This window comes from Arvicola amphibius, chromosome 6 (genome assembly GCF_903992535.2).
Source record: "Arvicola amphibius chromosome 6, mArvAmp1.2, whole genome shotgun sequence".
Taxonomy (NCBI): Eukaryota; Metazoa; Chordata; class Mammalia; order Rodentia; family Cricetidae; genus Arvicola; species Arvicola amphibius.
Window position 1 is genome coordinate 99,217,662 of NC_052052.2, and position 20,575 is coordinate 99,238,236.

General features: G+C 41.4%; 1 protein-coding gene across 3 annotated transcripts in view; it reads left to right on the top strand.

Annotated features, from left to right (window-relative positions):
* Positions 1-8,568: 8,568 nt before the first annotated feature.
* The window catches only part of Mindy3 (MINDY lysine 48 deubiquitinase 3), a 75,464-nt gene continuing 63,457 nt past the window's right edge, over positions 8,569-20,575 (top strand). For 2 of the 3 annotated variants that reach the window (XM_038332844.2, XM_038332845.2), the window contains exons 1-2: positions 8,569-8,851; positions 17,669-17,748. In XM_038332844.2, coding sequence (XP_038188772.1) covers positions 8,758-8,851; positions 17,669-17,748 — 174 coding nt within the window. In that variant the 5' untranslated portion in view covers positions 8,569-8,757. The remainder of the gene's footprint in view (positions 8,852-17,668; positions 17,749-20,575) is intronic. The other variant, XM_038332847.2, reaches the window with a different exon arrangement.

A 20,575-nucleotide genomic window follows, 5' to 3' on the forward strand; every position in this document is an offset into this window, starting at 1 on the left:
GTGGAATAATCATTCTGTACACTGTGAAGATTATTGGTGTAGTAAAAAGCTGAATGGCCAATAGCTAGGTAGGATTTCCAAGCACAGAAGACACTGGAAGAAGAGGAGCAAAGATGCCAGGAGACACAGAGCAAGCAGAATGGGTGGTAAGGAGATGAGGAGATAAAGTCATAAGGCACAAGCATATTAATAAAAATATAGGTTAGTTTAAGTTCTAAGAGCTAGTTAAAAATAAGCCTAAGATATAGGCTGAACTTTCATAATTAATAAGTCTCCATGTCATTATTGGGGATCTGATAGTTCCAAAAAAAGTCCAACTACACACGTTTTTAAGTACAACACTAACTAAATAGACTCCTTAAGGTGTGCATATTACAATAATAAAGAAGACATGAATAATAATAATATTACAATAATAAAGGAAGTAAAGAAGCCATGGGAGGAACTTGAAGGGGAGAGAGAAGAGAGGTGAAAATGAATTAAATATAGTGTGTACTTTGTAAGAGAATGACTCCCATAGAGTCCAGTGTTTAAATACTTAGTACTCAATTGGTGGAAATGTTTGAGAAGCATTAGGAAGCATGGCCTTGTTGGAAGAAGTGTGTTACAGAGGGAGGTCTCTGAAGTTTCAGAAGACAAATCTTATTTCCAAGGTGCTCTGTGCTTCCTGTTTGCAGTTTAGATGTGATCTCTTAGCCATTCCTGCTGCCATTCCTTCACACCACCATACCATCACAGACTCTAGCCCTCTTGAAGTATAAGCACAATTAAACACATTCTTTTATAAGTTGCTTTTGTCATTGTGTTTTATCACAGCAACAGCAAAGCAACTAAGACATACAGTATTCATATGTGAAATTAAATATATATACATTTAATACATATTCTAAATTATCATATATAATATTATATACTTATTTATATATAATCAATTAATATATTAAATATGTTTAAATTAAACAAAAACATGCTTTTAAATATGGCCTTTTCTCTCTGTATTGATACATAAGTGACTAAATCTATAATAACCATTTCTATGTTAATAGGAAAAATATGATATTGAATTATATATATTAAAAATGTATAGTTTTCAAGAGAAATTTGGATTTAAGTTACCCCTTACCTTTGAGATATGCGTGTCTTAAGAGTTGGTAAAGTTAGAATGTTTGCTTATTATAGGAAGTAATTTTAAGTCCTAACTTCTAGTATAAACAAATTTCATTCTTTTTATTGATACTTATCTTATTATAAGACTTCATGCACCTGTATTTTAAGAAAGAACTAAATAATTCTCTCTGCAGTTATGAGGATAACAATCTAGTCACATGGAGTTACAGATGAACTACTGTTACTGTTAGTTTGACTGTAATAACTGAAGAAAGCTTAATACAACATGACAAGAATATTCCACCTTACAAAATAGCTAAGATTCAATGTATAAAAATAGGATAAAGGAAACTCTGGGGCTAACAAGACAGCACAGTGGATTAAGGAGTTTGCTGTCAAGCCTGAAACCTTCAACACATGGCTGAATGAGAGAACCTATAACTACAAATTTTCCTCTTACCTCTACATGTGTGTCATAGTGTGTATGAACCCATGAGTGTGCACACACACACACACACACACACACGCAATTAAACAAATATATTTTTATGAGGATAAAAGGAATGTAAAATGTGGGGTCCAGGGCAGCCTGGCCATACATAGGGGACCCAGGTCATATGGGGCCCACATGTGTGGCCAGGCTGCACAGCCATGGCAGGCTTGATAGAGACCAGCTAAAATGTAGACCAGATTTTCTTGGTTTATTGGCAGGTAGCACCAGGTTCTAGGAAAAACCATAAACCGACACCACCCAGGGAGAGCCAGCATCTAAAGGGAAGTACCTGATTCCAATGGTTAGATAAGATTAAATAAGACCATGAGATATCCCGAATCCAGGACTCACTTATTACCCTTTTGTCAAGACCCCTAGACAAATGTCAGCCAATCAGGGTCCTGAACCCTGAAATTCCCCTCACCCCAATCTCTATTATGATAAAAGCCCTACCTCGACTGGTCTGGGCACTCTCTGCTCTCAACTTCTGTGCTGGACAGACTTGAGAGTCCATGCCTGAACTTGAATAAAGGCTCTTTGCTTTTACATATGGGTGCAGATTCCATGGTAGTTTTTGAGAGACACCATGATCTGGGTATAACAGAAAGACTATTTTTAAAGTCATGAAGAAAGACATGCTGTTATGATTTTAGCCAAACCAGCATGGCTGGCACTTCCGGGTTCCAGGGCCATGCATGTGCAGACAAGCCCTCAGGCACCTAGCTGCCCTGGGGACCTTAAAAGGCCCTCGTGACCCATGTGCAGCATGGTTGCATCACCTACATATGACACAGCTATGTGAACCCTGGTGTGCATGCATGAGCTCTGTCATCTGTGTATGATGCAGCCATGTCACCCCCTGTACACATGCTCTAGGCAGCCTTTAAAAGCTGGATGCACCATCTTCAGCTCTCTCTCTGCACACCGACCTCACCAGACCTGTACATCTCCCACCCAATAAACTCCTAAATCAGTTTGTTGCGTGTTCCATGTTTCCTTCTCACTCACACCAGGTAATTTCATTGATGCTGTGAGACTCGGTAGGCTCTCCTGGCTCTCTCCCGGGGTTGGGATTGGAACAGGGTATTTTTTCCACAACAACCACATGTTCCATCTGCCTGAGCATGAACTCTATGTACACCACTGCCTTCAATTGGTGAATTTCCCCATTCTGGTCAGTTTGACCGTTTCTCCAAACCTGAGGAATTGACTATTGGCTCCCAACAATCCTCTGGTGTTCCTAAAAATGGGGGGAAAGCCCCCAACTGGCTACAGTTGAGCCCTTCGCTGACATTCATCTCTGCTTGCATCCTATAGCTAAATACATGATTGGACAACCCAGGGCAGTCCATCAGCACTAGCACTGCACACACTGAGCAGTGTGTTTGCCTTGGGGCTGAGGGTTCCTCAGATTTTTCTTTTTCTTTGTCATTTCCTTTCTTTTTCTTTTTGGACTACTCGTCAGTGGTCCCTGATGTGAGTGACTACTCAGAGCAGCCTCTAGCCTCTCTGGCTTCCAAGTTGCCTGGACAGGAGACAGTCAGGCTTCGACACCCTTCCTATAGAGAAAAGATGTCTTCCTATAGGCTTTGTAGTTTTGCCGCCATTTCACACCCCACCTCTAAAGAGGAAATGTCCTTCTATAAGCCTTGTGGTGTCACCATTATCATGGGTTTTGGGAAACAAGCCCTTCAAGACCATCAATCCAATCTCCCCCCTGGGATGCCTTTTAGAGGCCCTAAAACCCCGGGCCTTAATGCCCTACTTATAGATTCCCATACTTGTCTATCTTTGTGCTGCCCTCTTTGGCTCCCCTCCCCACTAACTACTCCGTCAGTCCCACTGGATCATTCCTCCTTTCTGGTGCCTGGCCACAGTAGCTGCCCGGCTCTAGCACCCACCTTTACCCCTCCTCTCACACACTCATGTGCTGCTATGGAACCCAATCCTGACCAAGCCAAGCCAGCTGCAGTTCTCCTGTTGAGAGAAGTGGTTAGGATAGATTGATTGGTTAGGGTACACGTCCCCTTCTCCCTCTCACAACTCTTCCATGTTGAACAAAAACTGGGGTCCTATACGTCTAATTCTACCTCTTTAATAAAGCAATTCCAACACATGACCCAGTCATATAATCTCACCTTTCATAAATATATATGATCCTATCTAATAATCTACTTTCTGAAGAGCACAGGAGAATCTGCGAACAGACCAGACTACATGCAGATGAGGTTCACCAAACTCCTGCAACACCCCCCCCCCCGGGGGGGAGGAGAGGCTCTCTGGACAGGAACCACACTGGGGTTATAACACCCCAGGTGAAATTTTAGCTGGAAACCGGTTTGACTTGCCTTCTGGCAGGTCTCGGTAAGGCTGCCCTCAAGCCAGTAAACTATACTAAGCTCTCATAGGTTATTCAGGATACAAAGGAAAAGCCTTCTGCATTTTTGGAATGCCTCACTAAAGCTCTGTTTCAATATACTAACTTAGATCCAGAAACCACAAAAGGTAGACAGTTACTCATGACTTTTTTTTTCTCAGTGCCACCCTGACATAAGCTAAACTTAGACGTTTAAAGAAAGGCCCTTGACCCCACAGGTAGAAGTCTTAAAGTTGATTTTTAAGGTGTACCATGCAAGGAATGACAAAGCCCGTAATCATCACTGACACGTTAGCCATGCCCCCCCACCCCACCCGCTAAGGCAACAGACGGCCTGATCCGTGCTGTCCGCACTGCTCCCTTGCTCCCCAAGGCTCGAGAACTGCCAGACCTGTGTTTCAAATGTGATAGAACTGGTCATTGGGCCTGAGCATGCCCTTATCCTCATGTTGGTCCCATGAGAGCTTGTCCAAGATGCCATCAAGAAGGACATTGGGAAGTCAATTGTCCTCGTGTACATAGTAGCATGGAGACATCAAACCCAGAAAATTCTCAAGTTGACCTTCTAGGTCTGGCCATGGATGAATGAGGCTGCCCCGGCTCCTTTGTCTAGGTGGACTGAAGCATTCCCCACCACTAACAAGAGGGCCCAGACAGTTTCCAATGTTCTTCTTCCAGAAATTATCCCCCAGGTTGGAATCCCAACCTGTCTTCAGTTGGATAATGGTCCAGAGTTTACCTCCCAGATTTCTCAAACTTTATCTAATGCATTCCCTGGCATTTTCATATCCCATACCACCTTCAGTCTTCAGGGAAGGTAGAACAAACTAACCATTCCTTTAAAAAAATGTTCTTGTTAAGATATCACAGGAGCTTCACCTTGACTTGGTAAAACTTTTGCCTCTGGCCTTTCTTAGCCTTAGGGTTCTCCCCAAAAGCCCCCTTAACATCTCACCCTTTGAACTCATGTATAGGTGGCTGGTTTTAACCCATGGCCTCTCACCTAAAACTACTCCCCTTCCTGATCACCTGCTTACTCTGCTTTTATCCCATCTTTGCTCCCTATTATGGAACTACTCATTACTTCAACCATGTACCAATCCATGCCCACTGCTGATTAAAATAGATCAGGTACTATTCTCTCTTCCAGACCAACCCCTCACCTCTTTCCCCTAAATGGCAGGGCCCCTTTAAAGTAATTCTTGTAACTCACACTGCTGCCAGGCTCGAGGGACTCCCTCACTAAATCCACCTGTACAATCTCAAACCTTTTACTCTTCCAGCTCAAGATGCCCCCTCGTATAAGATAACTCAAACAAGGTCCTGCTCCCTTAACTTTTAGAGGACACCAAGATGAGCCACTTTTTCTCCAGTTCCAGAAGAATAAAAGTCTCATCACCATAATCAACTCTCCTGTGCCAAAAATTCCATATACTCTCCCTCTTCCTCCCATCTGCTTTACGAATTTCTCTATATCTCCAACGTCATACTTAAATTTCCAGTTAACCACTCAGCTGTTATTACAGGGACCATCATTAAACATAGAGCCAGAGGTACAAGGACAGCCAAAAGCCAAGGTGGTAAGAAACAATAACAAGTTTGGGGACATTCACAGTTCCAGACTCCAAAAACTCACAAAACAGACTTTAACATAACAGGTTTATCACTGACTGCAGCAGTGTCTCCTGGATGTTAAGGTAACACCATGATGCTAAAGAGAACAAGTGCCTTAAGATTTGCTTCAGGCAAAACATTGAGGGGTCTAATAATTCCCCTTTCTAATAATTCCCTCTGTTTTCTTCCCTCCTCCCCACTGTCTTCTATTCCAAAACTATACTATCATGATCATAAGCTTCTAATATGTCTAAACTTTATTTCTTTTTGAACATTTTTTCATAAGCTCCAGGGAACCAATTGGACCTATCTAAATGGACCAGACTCGCCCAGAATAAGTTTCATTTAATCCTTCCATTATCATTCCTGGTCTCGGGAATCCCTGGGAAATCCCCCCCCCCCCCCCCCAAAAAAAACCCTTCATCTTCCATCTTGGTACTATCTTCCCTCAATCACCAGGATCTAAAACTTTTCCAGACATAATTTTCTGCCTTTCCAGCATCTTGCAAGGTCCAAGCCAGCCAGCCAGTTCCACTGAGCCCGTAAAAACACGAAAGTAATCAGCCACCCCAGGACGTAGTCAAGCACCTCAACTATCCAAAGCCCACAAAATCAGCCGGAAGCAGTCATGAGAGACCTTACAACACCCCATTCCCACCGACCCCAAACTCCCCAATTTTTTTTTTTTTTTGGTTTTTTTCGAGACAGGGTTTCTCTGTGGCTTTATAATAAACAAAAGGGTGGAATGTTATGATTTTATCCAAACCAGCATGGCTGGCATTTCCAGGTTCCAGGGCCATGCCTGTGTGGAAAAGCCCTCAGCCACCTATTCGCTTCGGGGGACCTTAAAAGGCCTTTTGTGACCCACATGCAACATGGTTGCATCACCTATGTATGATGCAGCAACGTGAGCCCTTGCGTGCATGCGTGAGCTCTGTCATCTGCGCCAGGTAATTTCACATGTCCCGACGGGCGTGTTTAGCAATCTCCTGCTACTGCAGGAAAGAAAGCTGAAGTATGGGAAAGGTATAAAATAGAAGAGCCTTGTTTTTAAACTCAGTGATTTTAAATAAGAGTTTACTTATCTTAACTAGCTAACACAACAACACTGTTTAAAAAGAACTAATCAGTGAGCTATGCATCTTGAATTTATCATTAAAGAGCAAAACTGCCTAAAATTTGAGTGAAAAACTATAATAAGCATTAGTGTTGCATCAAATTCCCACAAAATGTCTTCATAAAATATTCCTTGTTTTCTGGCACATTCCATGCCAGGAAGTATCTGAATCCTTTGCTCACATTTTTTCTTTTATACCTTAAAGTATGTGAACTCTATAATAATTCCTAGTTTAAGGACCAATAAGCCAAAGTGGGGTGAAGCTAACTTGATAATCATCACAGAAGAGTCTGGCATTTTCATGACTCAGAATCCGACCTCCAAATAACTATGAAATACTTCATCATTGAAATAAACAAAAAAGACACAAACCACCACAAACATAAAATTCACAATTCACCTTTTTCATTTAAACGACAAAGCTAACCAATGAAAATTCTTTTTGAAATGTCACAAATAAGTAATACTAAATTTAATGACATTCTAATTCTTTAATAAAACCCTGGTCTTTAATCTCAAGGGCTGCCAACATATGTGTCTCAAAACTTGGGAGATGGAATTATAGGGTCTAGCCATGACAAGCACAATAGAGCCTTAAGTTTAAGTTTGCCCTAAGTCAATACTTGGTTCCAAGGACAACCCAGGCACTACCCAGGAGCCAACCAACCTAAGGGAAAATACCTAACACTCCAAAGACCAGCACATACCCATCCCCTTTTTACCCAGTGTTTGGGTAGGGTATCACCCCAGCCCCTGGCATCCATTTTGGAATATCTGGGTGGAAAGTTCCATTTCGAGGCTCCTCCCCTGGGAGTTACCTCAGTCCAGACTCCATTGGAGAAAGCCCGCCAAATGGTGACCCCTCTCCAGTGAGGGTGAAGACCACTCCCAGAGGCTATTTAAACTGCTCCCCCCCCCCCCCCGCCCCCCAAGAGAACAAAAACTTGGTCTTCTTGTCTTCCTTTTCCCTCTCCATGATCTTCCCGGTTCTCTTTTCCCCTCTCTGTTGTCCAGGAGGGCTACCCGGGAGCTCTGGCTTCCATTAAATCTGGGCCTTTTCTAATTCAGTTTGATTTGGTCTGATTTGGATTATTGCATCCGGGGAGAGGGCTGAAAAACCTTTACACCCAGGATACTGCTAGACAAATGTAAGCCTATTAGGGGTTCTGAACCTTAGAAATTCCTCAGCCCAACCTCTGCTATTATAAAAACCCTGCCCAAACTAAACTCCAAGTGTGAGTTGGACACACAGAGAGTCCGAGTTCGAACTTGAATAAGAATAAAGGCACTTTGCTTTTACATACGGGACTTGGTCTCCTTGTTGGTTTTGGGGGGACCCCGAGATCTGCACATAACAGAAATCTGTGCCTTGTACGAACTGGTTGCTTTAGGTCAGCTTAGCTCCTGTTAGCTCTTTGTAATGTGAGTTAGTTACACCTGTAGTTATTTTTAATGCACAAGTGCATTTACAAGTATAATCACGTAATGAGTTGATTGAATTTTACATGGTTTATCAAGGGACAGTGAAGAGCAGCTCCCAACTCAAGGGCATAGCTATCATAATTCTAGTTTCGGGTATTATTCTAGATTTTAAGGACCGGGTGGTAGATCAAAAGTCCCAAAGCCTGCTACAAAAAGTAGGGCAGAGCCCAGGAGAGGAGGGGCTCTCTCAGCCCCCTGGCAGGGTAGGACAAAACCCAAGAACCTAACCACCGCCAAGCCTACTGTTCCCAAAGGTGGCCAGAGACTCCCGGTTCTTCAGTCTCTCCCCACTTCTGCTTTCGGGGACGACATTCCCCGGTGCTCCGCGGGGGGCGGGGCTAAAGGAAGTCGGAAGTTCGACCACTTCCGGCCCGGAAAACTCCTGGCTTGCGGCTTCGGCCGGCTTGACAGGCGCGGTCTCTGCGGGCGGCGTGTTGCCCTCACCTCGCCCGGCCTCCCGGTCGCGCCCGGCCGCCGCTCTTCCGCCGCCCCTTTCTCGAGTCTCCCCTTCCCTATGTTCCGGGGTCGGAGTCCGGGGAGCAAAGATCCTCTTGCCCAGTCTCCATCATGTCCGAAGTGACCAAAGAGCTACTGGAGCTGGTGTGGGGCACCAAGAGCAGCCCCGGGCTGTCGGACACCATCTTCTGCCGCTGGACGCAAGGTACCGGGACCGGGCTGGCATTCCAGCCGCTCCGCCGGGACGCCCCGCCCGCTCGCTTCCAGTATCCCCGCTCCCCCATCTCGGGTACCTGGCGCTTGGCCCCATGCCCTGCTCTACCAGTCCCGGGCTTGGTCCCAGTCTCCCCCGCTTTTGGACACCCGCGTTCTGTCCCAGTAACCCCGCTTGGTCTCAGTACCTCAGCTCCAGCCCTTCTGCTACCCTCACTCTTTTCCTGAACTCGGGCTTGCCCCAGCTTCTGTCTCTCTAGTGTCCGCACCCTTTCCCTGTGCCGGTCCCTGGCCCCAGTAGCACAGCGTCGGCCCCTCGGCTTCCCGCGCCCTTTCCCTGTGTCAGAGCTTGATCCCTGTACTCCTGCTCTGCCCGCATCGAGACTTCGCACTCAGTTCTAGTATCCGGACTTGGTTACAGTTAACCCTGCTCCTGCACCTCAGGTACCCCGCGTTAGGCTTCCTTGCCTCAGCTCCTGCCTGTCGGATACCCCGAGCTTCGTACTAATACCTATGCTCCAATCAGTGGTTCTCAACCTTCCTAATGCGCGCGACCCTTTAGTATACTTCTTCATGATGTTCTAATTCCTAACCATAAAATTATTTCGTTGCTGCTTCATAAATACAATTTTGTTACTGTTAGGAATCGTAATGTAAATATGCAGGGTATCTGATGTGCGACCACCTTGGGGGGGGGGGGGGAGGGCGGAGACCCACAGGTTTAAAACCGCTGCTCTAAGTGGATTTTGATTGGGAGAACTTGGGTAGGAGGGTGTTTACCAAAGAGCCCAAGAGCCACTCCCACTCCGGGCTGACTTGCTGCAGGGGCTGAGTGGGGACCTGGTGGGCTGCAATGTAAGTCGCCTAAAAAGTGCCACCTGTCAGGATCTTTATATCTCCAGTCACCACGTGAGTTTTATGTTATCAGTGTTTGGATTTTTTTTTGGTGGGGGGTGGAGTAGAGTGAGGTGAGGTAGCGATCTAAGTGACTAATGCCAGAAAGCAGTTTTATGTTGTAATTGTGTGGTTAGTTGTGGCCCTTGGATGGAAACACGGTATTGCTCGCTACAAATTGTTTACGTGGCCGCAAGTATCCCTGGTTTTAAGACAGTGTCTGGTATTGTTGTTTGCAATGTAAAAGGATTGTGGATCCCAGCACTTCCTCTGCCAGTCTAATGGTGCTCAGAATTACCTACTCTCAGAGGCCATTGCCAGATGTTGCTGTGATGGTCATTTGGGATTATGGGAGTAGGCACAGGGCACTGACTTGCTGCCTTAGTAAGGCGGCTTCATTTTTGTGGTCGATAACTGCATCGAATTGACAGCTGCAACCCCAGTCTTCTCAAAATAAGATGCGGGAGTAAATAGTGTAAAACAAAGTTACATCTAGAGATATTCCATTTAGGAAGTTACCTTAGTCAAGTTATTCTGCTTTGCTTGTTAAAATAAGCCAATAGAGTAGCACATAGTTCTTCTTTTTTCGTTATTATGACAGGTTTATTTGTTTTTTTTTTTTTTGGAAACCCCTTTCACTTAAAGAAGTATATGTCTTGGGTTATTTTTGAGCAATATATATATATATATTATATATATATTATTTTTATTTTATATATATATATAATTTTTTGTTTTTTTGAGACAGGGTTTCTTTGTGTAACACCTGTCCTAACTAGTTCTTGTAGACCAGCCTGGCCCTGAACTCACAGAGATCCACCTCCCTCTGCCTCCCTGGAGCTAAGGCATGCACCACCACTGCCTGGCTTTGATTTTATTTTTTATTTAAAAATATATGTGTGTGGATGTTTTGCTTCCATGTATGCACGTGCACCACATGCATGCCTCGTGGCCACAGAGGCCAGAAGAGGGCATTGGATTCCCTGGAATTGAAGTTATGGATGGCATGAACCTGCGTATGGATGCTGGGAATTGAACCCAGGTCTCCTCACAAGCACTCAGTGCTTTTAGACACTGTGCCATCTCTCCAAATTTGTTTAATAAAAGGTTTGAATTTAATCTTTGTTTTTGAAACAAGGTCTTACCAGGTAGATTTGTCTGGCCTTGAACACACTGAGATTCACCTGCCTTAACCTCCCGGGTGCTGAAATAAAAGACGTGCCTTATCTTCCTGGTCCAAACTGACTGGTTTTAGTTTGAAAATTTGTCTTTTGTTTCTGCCTTCTCCTGTTCATTTGCCTATCTTTTAAAAACACTTTTTCACCTTCTTCGTTCATTAGCATCTCTTACTTGTTTTTCGTCCTCTAAACCACACTGGTGTCCCCAGCCTTGCTGCTGAAGCCTGGGCCAGTAGAGCAAGGATCAAGCCTGGGCTAGTAGAGCAAGGATCAAGCGCCTGCAGGGGTATTAGGTGAAGGGACAGAGAGGCCTGGAAGCACTTGGAGTCTTTGGAACCAGTTGTGAAGGCATCTGAAGAAAGCGTTCCAGACAGAGGGCACCACCCCTGTTAAAGTCTCAGTGCCACATGTTCTCACACTGTTAATTGGGAAACAGGAAGGAGATTAGTGTTGCTTGAGGGGGGCAGTGCAAAGGGGAGGGTAATAAATGCTCTAAAAGTAATATACTCGTATAAGGCTTTCTAGCCATTAGAAGGACATTGGCCCTCATTCTGAAGGAAACAGAGGAGTCCCTGGAAGTTTTGGAGCAAGGAGACAGGTTGTTTTTAGGTTGATTTGACTGCTGTGGTGAGGGCAGACAGTGGTGAGACGGTGGTTAAGATCAGATGGTCCCTGTAGTCCGAGGGGAGAGGAGGTGCCGATCAGGATAGTAACACTGGAGACAGTAGATCGACCATGTCCCAGCAGAACCTAGATTGGCATCCTCTCTGTCTGACAGGAGTAGTATTGATCATGGGAACATTTGACAAACTAGGAGTTCAATTTTCAGTGTTGATTTTGTAACACAGTATTTGGCAGACTCCATGCAAAGGGCCAGCGCCTTTTCTGGTTCCTCATGGGTAATGTGGGCACAGCTTTCCAGAACATCACTTATGAAGCACTCAGTTTAGATCTCAGGAGCTTAGGAACCTCTCTGTCTGTCCCTTTCTCCAAACTTCACTTTGCTTTATTGTTCCACCTGAAGGTATGTTGGAAAAAGAGATGACGATCTATAGCAGCTTAATGTGGATTTTGTCTTTTTGAGAGGGGGCAGGACTGTATTTGACTAAAATTCGATTTGGGGGATTTTGAGGAATAAGGGAATCTTTATTAAATAATATGGAAAATAAGATTCTAACTTATGAAAAGTGAGGAAGTGTTTAAAAATATAAAATGTGCCAACACGATAGTTCAACAAGGAAAGGTACCTGGCAACCAAGCCTGACTACCTGAGTCTCATCCTCAGAACCTACATGCTTGAAGGAGAGAGTCAGCTTCTGCAGGTTGTCCTCTCATAGCCACACACACACACACACACACACACACACACACACTCACTCACTCATGCACAAAATACACAAAAATAAATAATTCATTGCCAGATCATTTGCACCAAAGTTTGAGCTTAGGTTTTCCTTTCTGTAACATAACTAAATTATAATTCACCTAAGAGGCAATTAAAAATCATAATTGCAAACACATGAGGAGGTTGATTACTTAGTACTTTAAGTATATAATGTAATTCATTAATTCAAAGATTTGTACTATAGTGTCATGTTGTACAGGGTTTTTTTTAAACCTTATTTAACTGTTACTGCAACCCTGCAAGATAGCAGAGGATAAAGTCTTTTTTCTAATATCACTAGCTAAGAAAAATAGAGTCCATTCAGATATTTGGCTTAGCCTAAACTGTCTGACCTATAGTAATCTAACAAAGTCTGCACCCTTGGTTTTGCACTGGCTACTAAGACTTTAGAGACCTTGCCTGTCCAGTTGGTTGGAGAGATGCATGTGTGTACAGACTTGAGAATAAAAGCCTGGAAATGTGCAAAAAGGTTGATGACTCACATTTAAATTAGGTGCTATATATCATGAAACTGAGTATATCTTCACTGTGAAATAGTTTAAAAAACTGTATATATCAAGTCAGTTATTAGATGAGTAATCTTAGGTTTAATCACAAAATATTGTCTTTTTGTGATAAGCAAAAATGTTTTAAATCTAGGGAATAGCTAGAATGAAAACACTTAACAATAAGAGTAGCTGTATATTAGCAAACTCGTATTCAAGGAGAGAAGTAAAAACATCTCCCTGCGGTGCGATTGTGATTATAAGCACCACCCAAGAATCTTGATAACTGTATTATATTGATAGGACTTTTAATAATGTTTTTACTTCCTTTTGAATATTGGTAGAATTTTTAAAGAAGGCTAGAATCCACTCCTAATTAATTATTTATTACATGAACTGAAAGACTGGTAGACCCTCACCGCTTCTCTGCACCTCCACGCAGTACCAGAGCTCCTTCCTTATTCTCCTGGAACAAACTCAAAGGTCTTTACCAAGACTGACAAGGCCTGACCCTGCTTAGCAGAAAAGAAGGTATGGGACTGGTGGATCTGGATGGGATGGCCACCAACTCTTGGCCCAGACTTTGGCTTAGTTTGAACCTCAGATTTGGTGGTCTTAATGTGATAACCATCGTTCTTCGTTGCCACTTTCCTTATTAAGTTTTTCCCATCCATCTTAACTACTTCCAGATCTCCATTTATTGTTATCAGGATCTCCAGTGTGTTGTGTGTGCTGGATAAACCTGGCATCAGCACAGACATTAATTATATCTTAAGTGAGTCCTTACTGCCTCTGCTCTTCATTCTTTTCTGTTATCCTTGAGCTCTCTAATGTTGATCCAGAGAGTTCCACAGTTCTCACCTTTCTTCATTCCCTTGACTCCAGTCAGTGGCTACTCCCTCCACTTTTTTTTAAAAAAATATTCTAAGCTTTCTACCTCATAGGTCAGCAGCTTTCATGTTTTCTGAGCCCTGGATCCTGTTATACTCTTAAAGAACTCAATGTGAAAGCATATGACATTAGCAGAACTGTGGCAAGTTATGTCTTGGCAGATTGCAAAAACTATTTTAACTTCAGGTGGGTTCCTTGCACCGGTCTCTAGTACTATTAAAAAAAAAAAGTCTGTGGGGCAGGATGCACATTTGAGAAGCTCTGTCTGGTTGGTAGTCACTGTTGCTGTGATATACTTTCTCAGCTCTTTTCTAAGACCAATAGGTCTTGAATTTCTCTTTTCCATATCAGTCATTGAATCAACCCCCATTTTCGTTGGTTTGTTTTGACACAGGGTCTCACTATGTAGCCCTGGCTACCTGGAACTCACTAAGCAGACTCTGAGCTCAAACTCAGAGTTCACCTGCCTCTGCCTCCTGAGTGCTGGGATTAAAACCATATGCCATTTTTTTTTAGTTCACGCCCTTCATTCTTTTGACTCATATCAAGTGTCAAAATAATTCTTCATGCTACCGCCATTTTAATTTCTGTGAAACTTGTGCAACAAATAGTTTGCTTTTGCTGTTTCTCCTGTCATTTAAAGTCCTGTGCTCTCGCTAGCTCCGAGTTTTCTTTTGTATCACTCCAGTGGCATGCTTGATCTAGCGTTTGTCATGGCTGACTACTCTTGCATCTAATTGTGCTTTTCTAGAGCCTCAGCTACTATATTTCTGTCTGGCCTGTTTTTCTAAGCTGTTATCCTGCGTTGCTGACACAGCCTCTCCCTGTTTTTCTAATGTTCTCAGCTGTGTTATCTGTGTAGTGCATGTTGGCCTTCACTGTAACTGACCTGTTTCAGATGACTGCACTTGCTATCTACTGTCCCGAATCTTGCTTTGAGGCCCATTATCTCCCACTTCTAGATGGTAGTAATGACTGCTTTACATGTTTGAAACTAAACTGTTTTACATCTTTACAAACACCCCTTAATTGTCTTCCCTCTCAGAAATTCAAGAAGCATTAATAAGCAGTGACTATATAGCACATGGTGAAAAACAGCCATCAAGTAAAGATATGATACCTATATAACTAACATGAATGTAAATTACAATAAATGCTGGTTGTGCTCAGGGATGGGAATACTTAGACATATTTGCCAGGAAGTCTGTAAGGAGTTAACATCTAAATTGAATCCTGAAAACTATGAAGAGCAGAATAGAAGGAAGTATTTCATCTGGAGAAACGAGCAAGCAGTTATAATAAGGACTTCGTAGCTAAAGCAAAGTAAAAGTAAAATGGAGGTCCATTGAATTGGGCAATCCTCCCATATCTTTAGACCAGAAAGGGGAGTTAAGGTTGTATTCTACTTGAAGTGAGAGGCCGTAGAAAGACTTTTAAGCAGACTGTGACCAAACCTTGTTTCCATTTCTGACATACTCTCCAGGCAATCCCAATGAATAGGAGGGGTTCAGTAGATGAAGAGCTGGAAGGTGTGTTTGGAAACTGATCAGTATGCTAGGTGAGGAGGATAGCAGTTTGAACTATGAGGCAGACTAGATATGGGACAGAAATGGACACATCCAAGATAGGTTTTGGAGCCTTGAGCTAAAAGGAAGAAGCCTAAAAATTAAGTCAGTTTTTTTCAGAAAGGGCTGTGTTTCAGACAGAACAAGCATAAGGCAGGACCACATAAGGACTTTAGATTTTGTATGTTTGGTTTTTATGTGGGGTTACGTGGCTATAATCAGTAATGGAATTGAAAGCGTAGATGAAATTGTTAGGGGTAGATAAAATTCTGCATATTACCAGAGAGAACATATAGTAAGGAAACTGCATAGTCCCAATCCTTGGGCATCATCAGCATTTAAGAGGTGCTGTGGTAAATGACAATAAACAGGTTAAAGTGTTCAACAAGAGGGACCAAAATGCAGGAGCCCAAGCTTCTTCAGAGTTTATGCTCATGATTTTAGGTGAGTCTTTACGAGTGTCTTGGAGGAGTCACCAGTGAACGTGGCTGAGAGTGAGCGAAGAAAGTGGCTGAGGAGACTGAGCCGAGAAAGGCAGGCTGCTGCTTATGGCTGGCTGGGGTGGGGCTGAGAGGGCAAGGACGAGAGCCAGTGGATTTCTTGGTGGAACCGCTTTATTTATTTTTTTAAAACTATGCGAAATACACATTAAATGCAGTTTGGCAGAGAGGCCAAAGGAGAGGTTGGTGAGGAAGCTCCTGATCCTCAGCTTTTTTTTTTTCTTTTTCTGTAGAAACTTCAGAGGCAACTCTCATTTCTCTGTATCTATATCCATTCTCTGTATCAAGCATGCTCCATTTATATAAAGTAATCAAACTTCAATTTCATTTGAGATGCTACCTAAAAATAACTCTCTCTCCGTAAAAAAGTAGCTTTTATTGAGTCAGTTCCATCTGTACTGGGCTTCTTGAAAGAAGTTTTCTGTTTCCATCCTTTAAAAATGAAGAAAGTTGTCTAGTCCTGCTAGGGCTGGAGCTTCCTCAGGCTTGTGCAGGTCTCTGTAGTGCCCCTCGTCTCTCCCCCTCCTCCTGTTTACCACTTCTTTCTAGCCCTAACCTGCCCCTCAGCTGCATTAAATTTCCCTTTGATCTATCAACCTTTCCTGCCCTTACAGCCCTTTTCCATTTAATAGTGATATTTGCTTTGCCTGAACATCATTGTTTATCTCTGCTCCAAAGGCCCTGCCATGCATGATTGGCCTCCAGTTCATCTATTAAGATTTGACTTGGGCAGAGTAAGATGTTCCCTTCTGCACCCAGGACACCCGCAGGGTCCTTCATTCCTCTGTTACATTAACATAGTCTTTTTTTTTTTTTTTTACTACCTAGTTACAAGTCTCTCCTACTAGATTATCAGCTTTAGATCAGTGATTGTAGCAGTCTTGTATATATTCTGAATTGCAAGATCTGGTGTTTATGAGATTTAAACAAACCCAGTGTGTTTGCTGGGTTACTGAATTTAGCCATTAGTCAAATTCACTAGATCCCTAGCACACTGAAGTTGAAAGTGAACATTTTAAAAATAAGACCACCGAGGCTCAAGACGAAATGTTTTTTTTCCAGTTTCTAGTGGATTCTCCTGATTTCTGCCCCAGGGCCCTCTGCATAACTTTCCCTGCTATCTGTCAATGCTGATTAGGAATATTTAAAATAAGGTAGAGCCAGTGTGTGAACACTTAGTATCTATCATGCCATTTAGATTTTAAATTACAGGATGTGACTCAAAGATGGAAACAAAGTAGCAAATTAGGCAAATTTGTGGGCTACTTGTGAGCTACTGCCTAGCCCACTGCTCCCTTACAGTGTTCTCACTCAATTATTTTTAATGAAAAAAAGATAATAACAAAAATACTGTCTGGAAAAGAATGTTTAGATTTCTGGTCTTCCTTCAAGCAAAATAAATTATCTAAAAGTAAGATTTAAGGGTTGGAGGTGTAACCTAGTGCTGAGTATGTGTTTGGCATATATGAGTTAATTTCAATCATCGGACCAAGAAATAAATAGAAGTAAATTTAATGCCCTTCCATTCAAGTCCACTTTGCCTTCGTAGAGTGGTCCGTGTGTGTGTGTGTGTGTGTGTGTGTGTGTGTGTGGTGTGTGTGTGTGTGTGAGAGAGAGAGAGAGAGAGAGAGAGAGAGAGAGAGAGAGAGAGAGAGAGAGAAGACGGGGGAGGGGAGATGGAGATTTTAGTAATATTTTGGAGGAGAGGTAGTAGTTGCATACCATTTTCCAAAGAGTCCTCTTGGTCTCTTAAAAGAAGAGTCATTCTCTCCAATAACTATAGATATTTTGCTGTTGTAAAAACATGATCTCAAAGTAAAGTACATGAAAAATTCTTTAAGAGATGCTGTTGGAATTATTTTTAATCCTTGCTACTTGCTTTCATTTTTAGGGTTTGTGTTTAGTGAATCAGAGGGATCTGCATTAGAACAGTTTGAAGGTGGCCCCTGTGCTGTTATTGCACCTGTTCAGGTAACATAGTCTACTTTACCAACTCCTTAGATAAGGGACGTGTTCAAAAGTTTAGCACTTGTGTTTTTTTTCTGATGTCTGCGCTCCGTAGAACAACCAGATATGGCCGTCTAGTAGCTCTTACACATGGAGTTATAACTATCCAAGATAAAAGTGAATTCAGAGCACGAATGAGTCATTACAGCAGTAGCATTTTGACTGTTTTAAGGAAAAATAAGAGGTATACCCTAACTTTCAGAAGATTAGGAATTACAGGTGGAGGCCCATTTTGTAATAATATTAAATCTTAATGTTTTTGAATTTCAGAACTGACTTGTGCTATAAACTGTTGAATTGCTGGAATCTGCAGCTCTGGCTTATTGTTACATGTATGACTATCAGTGTAACTTCAGAGCTGTTTATATCACTATCATACATTAAAATTAAAATGTTTGTTTAATAAGAAAAGATATGAATTGCCCACTGGACATGAAGGAGACTTTTCTAAACTCTTGGTTACATAATACATTCGTCTCCAACTTTATCCTCCTTATGCTAACATCACACAATTAAAATGTTTCTCTAAAAGAAAAGCCATCTCAGCAATGGAGAGATGGCTCAACCATTTAGAACAGTGGTCACTTTTGCCAACGACCCAGACCCACACATGGTACGCATGCAAAACTAACTGCAGGCGAAACTTTCATACACAGCTATCAAAATTTTAAGATGAAAAGTAGTCTCTTCTGAATTATTCCAACATAAATTGTAATAGACCATCTTGCTTTTATTTCTTCAAAGAATAATGCTTTTTTCACATTTGTAAAATTATTAAGAAAAATTTGAGTGTCTGAATCTTGCTTCAGAATTAAGTATATAGAGTTGAAATTTAAGTATAACAATAACATTTATATATCCTGTGTGATTATATATATTATTTGTATAATAATATATAATATTCTGCTACTAGCTATTATTATATCCAATTTCTAAGTAGTTGAGGCAAATTTCAGGTAGCAGTAGGAATCGTGTCTGAATTTGAAGATCTTATGCCCTTCATATGTGTTATATTTGGAAATAGTCTCTGTGGTCAGTAATAGTACTATAAGATTGAAGGCCTGTGGATGTAGTTAAGCAGGAGATTATAAGCATTTAAAATGCAGTGTGTATAAGAATAAACAAGGATTAACTTTAACATGAAAATCCTGACTGCCTGTTCCAGACCTTTCAGGCAATGGATTAGTCTGAGAAACATGCCAATACTTACAGTAAGTGTTTCAGCTTAAACATCAAAATTAAGTCATTAAGAGTAATGAGAGAACCGAGTAAGTCAAAATATTAACAATAATCTTTTTAAATATATATAACATGATACTTCTAGAAAATACACATAGAAATAGTATTAAACAGATAGTTAATTTATTAAATAAGAATTTACTAAAACTTTATCTCTTAATAAAGAATGTAATAATAGGTGATGAAATAAAATAAAATTCCGTAAATACCACCAATATGACAATTTGAGGAACTAATAGATCGTCTCTTACCATATGCCAAATATATCCTTGAACTATAAGAAACCAAAATATTAATGTACTAATACTCTAAGAAAAAGGATTATTTTAAACCAGAAAAAAATAATTTCAGTAAACATTATTAGCAAGGATGTTGTCTGTCTTACATGGGGAATTAGTACAATTGGGAAGAAAAACCCTCTATCCCCAGTGGTAACATGGCACCCAAAGTGGTTGGTAACAGGTAGAGTGATGTCAGATAGTAAAAGAATAAAGACGGTTGCTGAGGGTGGGCCAGTTAAAATAAAACTAGAGCCTAATTCTAATTCTTTTTTATTTTTTTTAAATCTTTAGATATAAAATTGTCAAGCCATATGAGGGTGGGTTCTATTGGCACTCTCAAATATTGCTGTCTAGTACAGGTTTAACTAAGATTCTGTGAGGGTGTTTAGACTACAGCTAGAGACATGATAATGTAGAGTCTTTAAAAATAACCCTTCATATGGGAAAAATTTCTTCATAAAATTTAAATGAGGAACTAACAGGTAAATGTTGAGAACTTTATAGAAGTAGTGATTATAGCTATTACTTTCTGTGAAGCACAGAAATTGAACATCTTAATATAAGCATTATAATTCCTTCTTACAAAACCAGTTATGAAGAAAGAATGAAGGAAATATTATATGCCAGCGTGATAGTATTAGTGGTGTGATAAATGTCTTTGTTTTACCTTCAAAGTTTGTACTGTAGATAATTACACAAGGTAGCTAATTTCTGTTGACTTTGATGATAGTATATACTTGATGATAGTGTCTGATGATGATTTGCTTTATTTCTATGTAGGTACAGTAGGACTACTGTGGGGGGGTGGTAAAATTCTTTGTTTTGATGACTTTTCAAGTGCCAGGTAGTATGCTGTGTGCATTGCATACATTTTCTCATGTAATCCTTACCAAAATCTTTCCAAGTTTGTCCTACCACTTTTGATTAATAGAGTAGTTAATCAAGACTTAAGCGTAGGTCCTTCTTACTAAAAGCAGTCTTCATTCTGCTTTTTCATAGCATATGAAGAGTCCTATAATACCCCTGTTTCTTAGACTTGCCCTACACAGATTTATATTCAACAGATGGAGCCCAAGAACCTGTATTTAAACAAGCCAACTGCACTATATCTTAAGGAAACACTGTCCTATGTCCCATAGCTTTCTATGACATAGCCAATAAAACATTAGGGATCAATTTGTTTTTCTATCAAATCATATAACTTGATGGCTCAAATCATGAAGCTGAGTTCTTGTGAGAAGAGTGATTACTCTAATAGTTGGATTATCCCT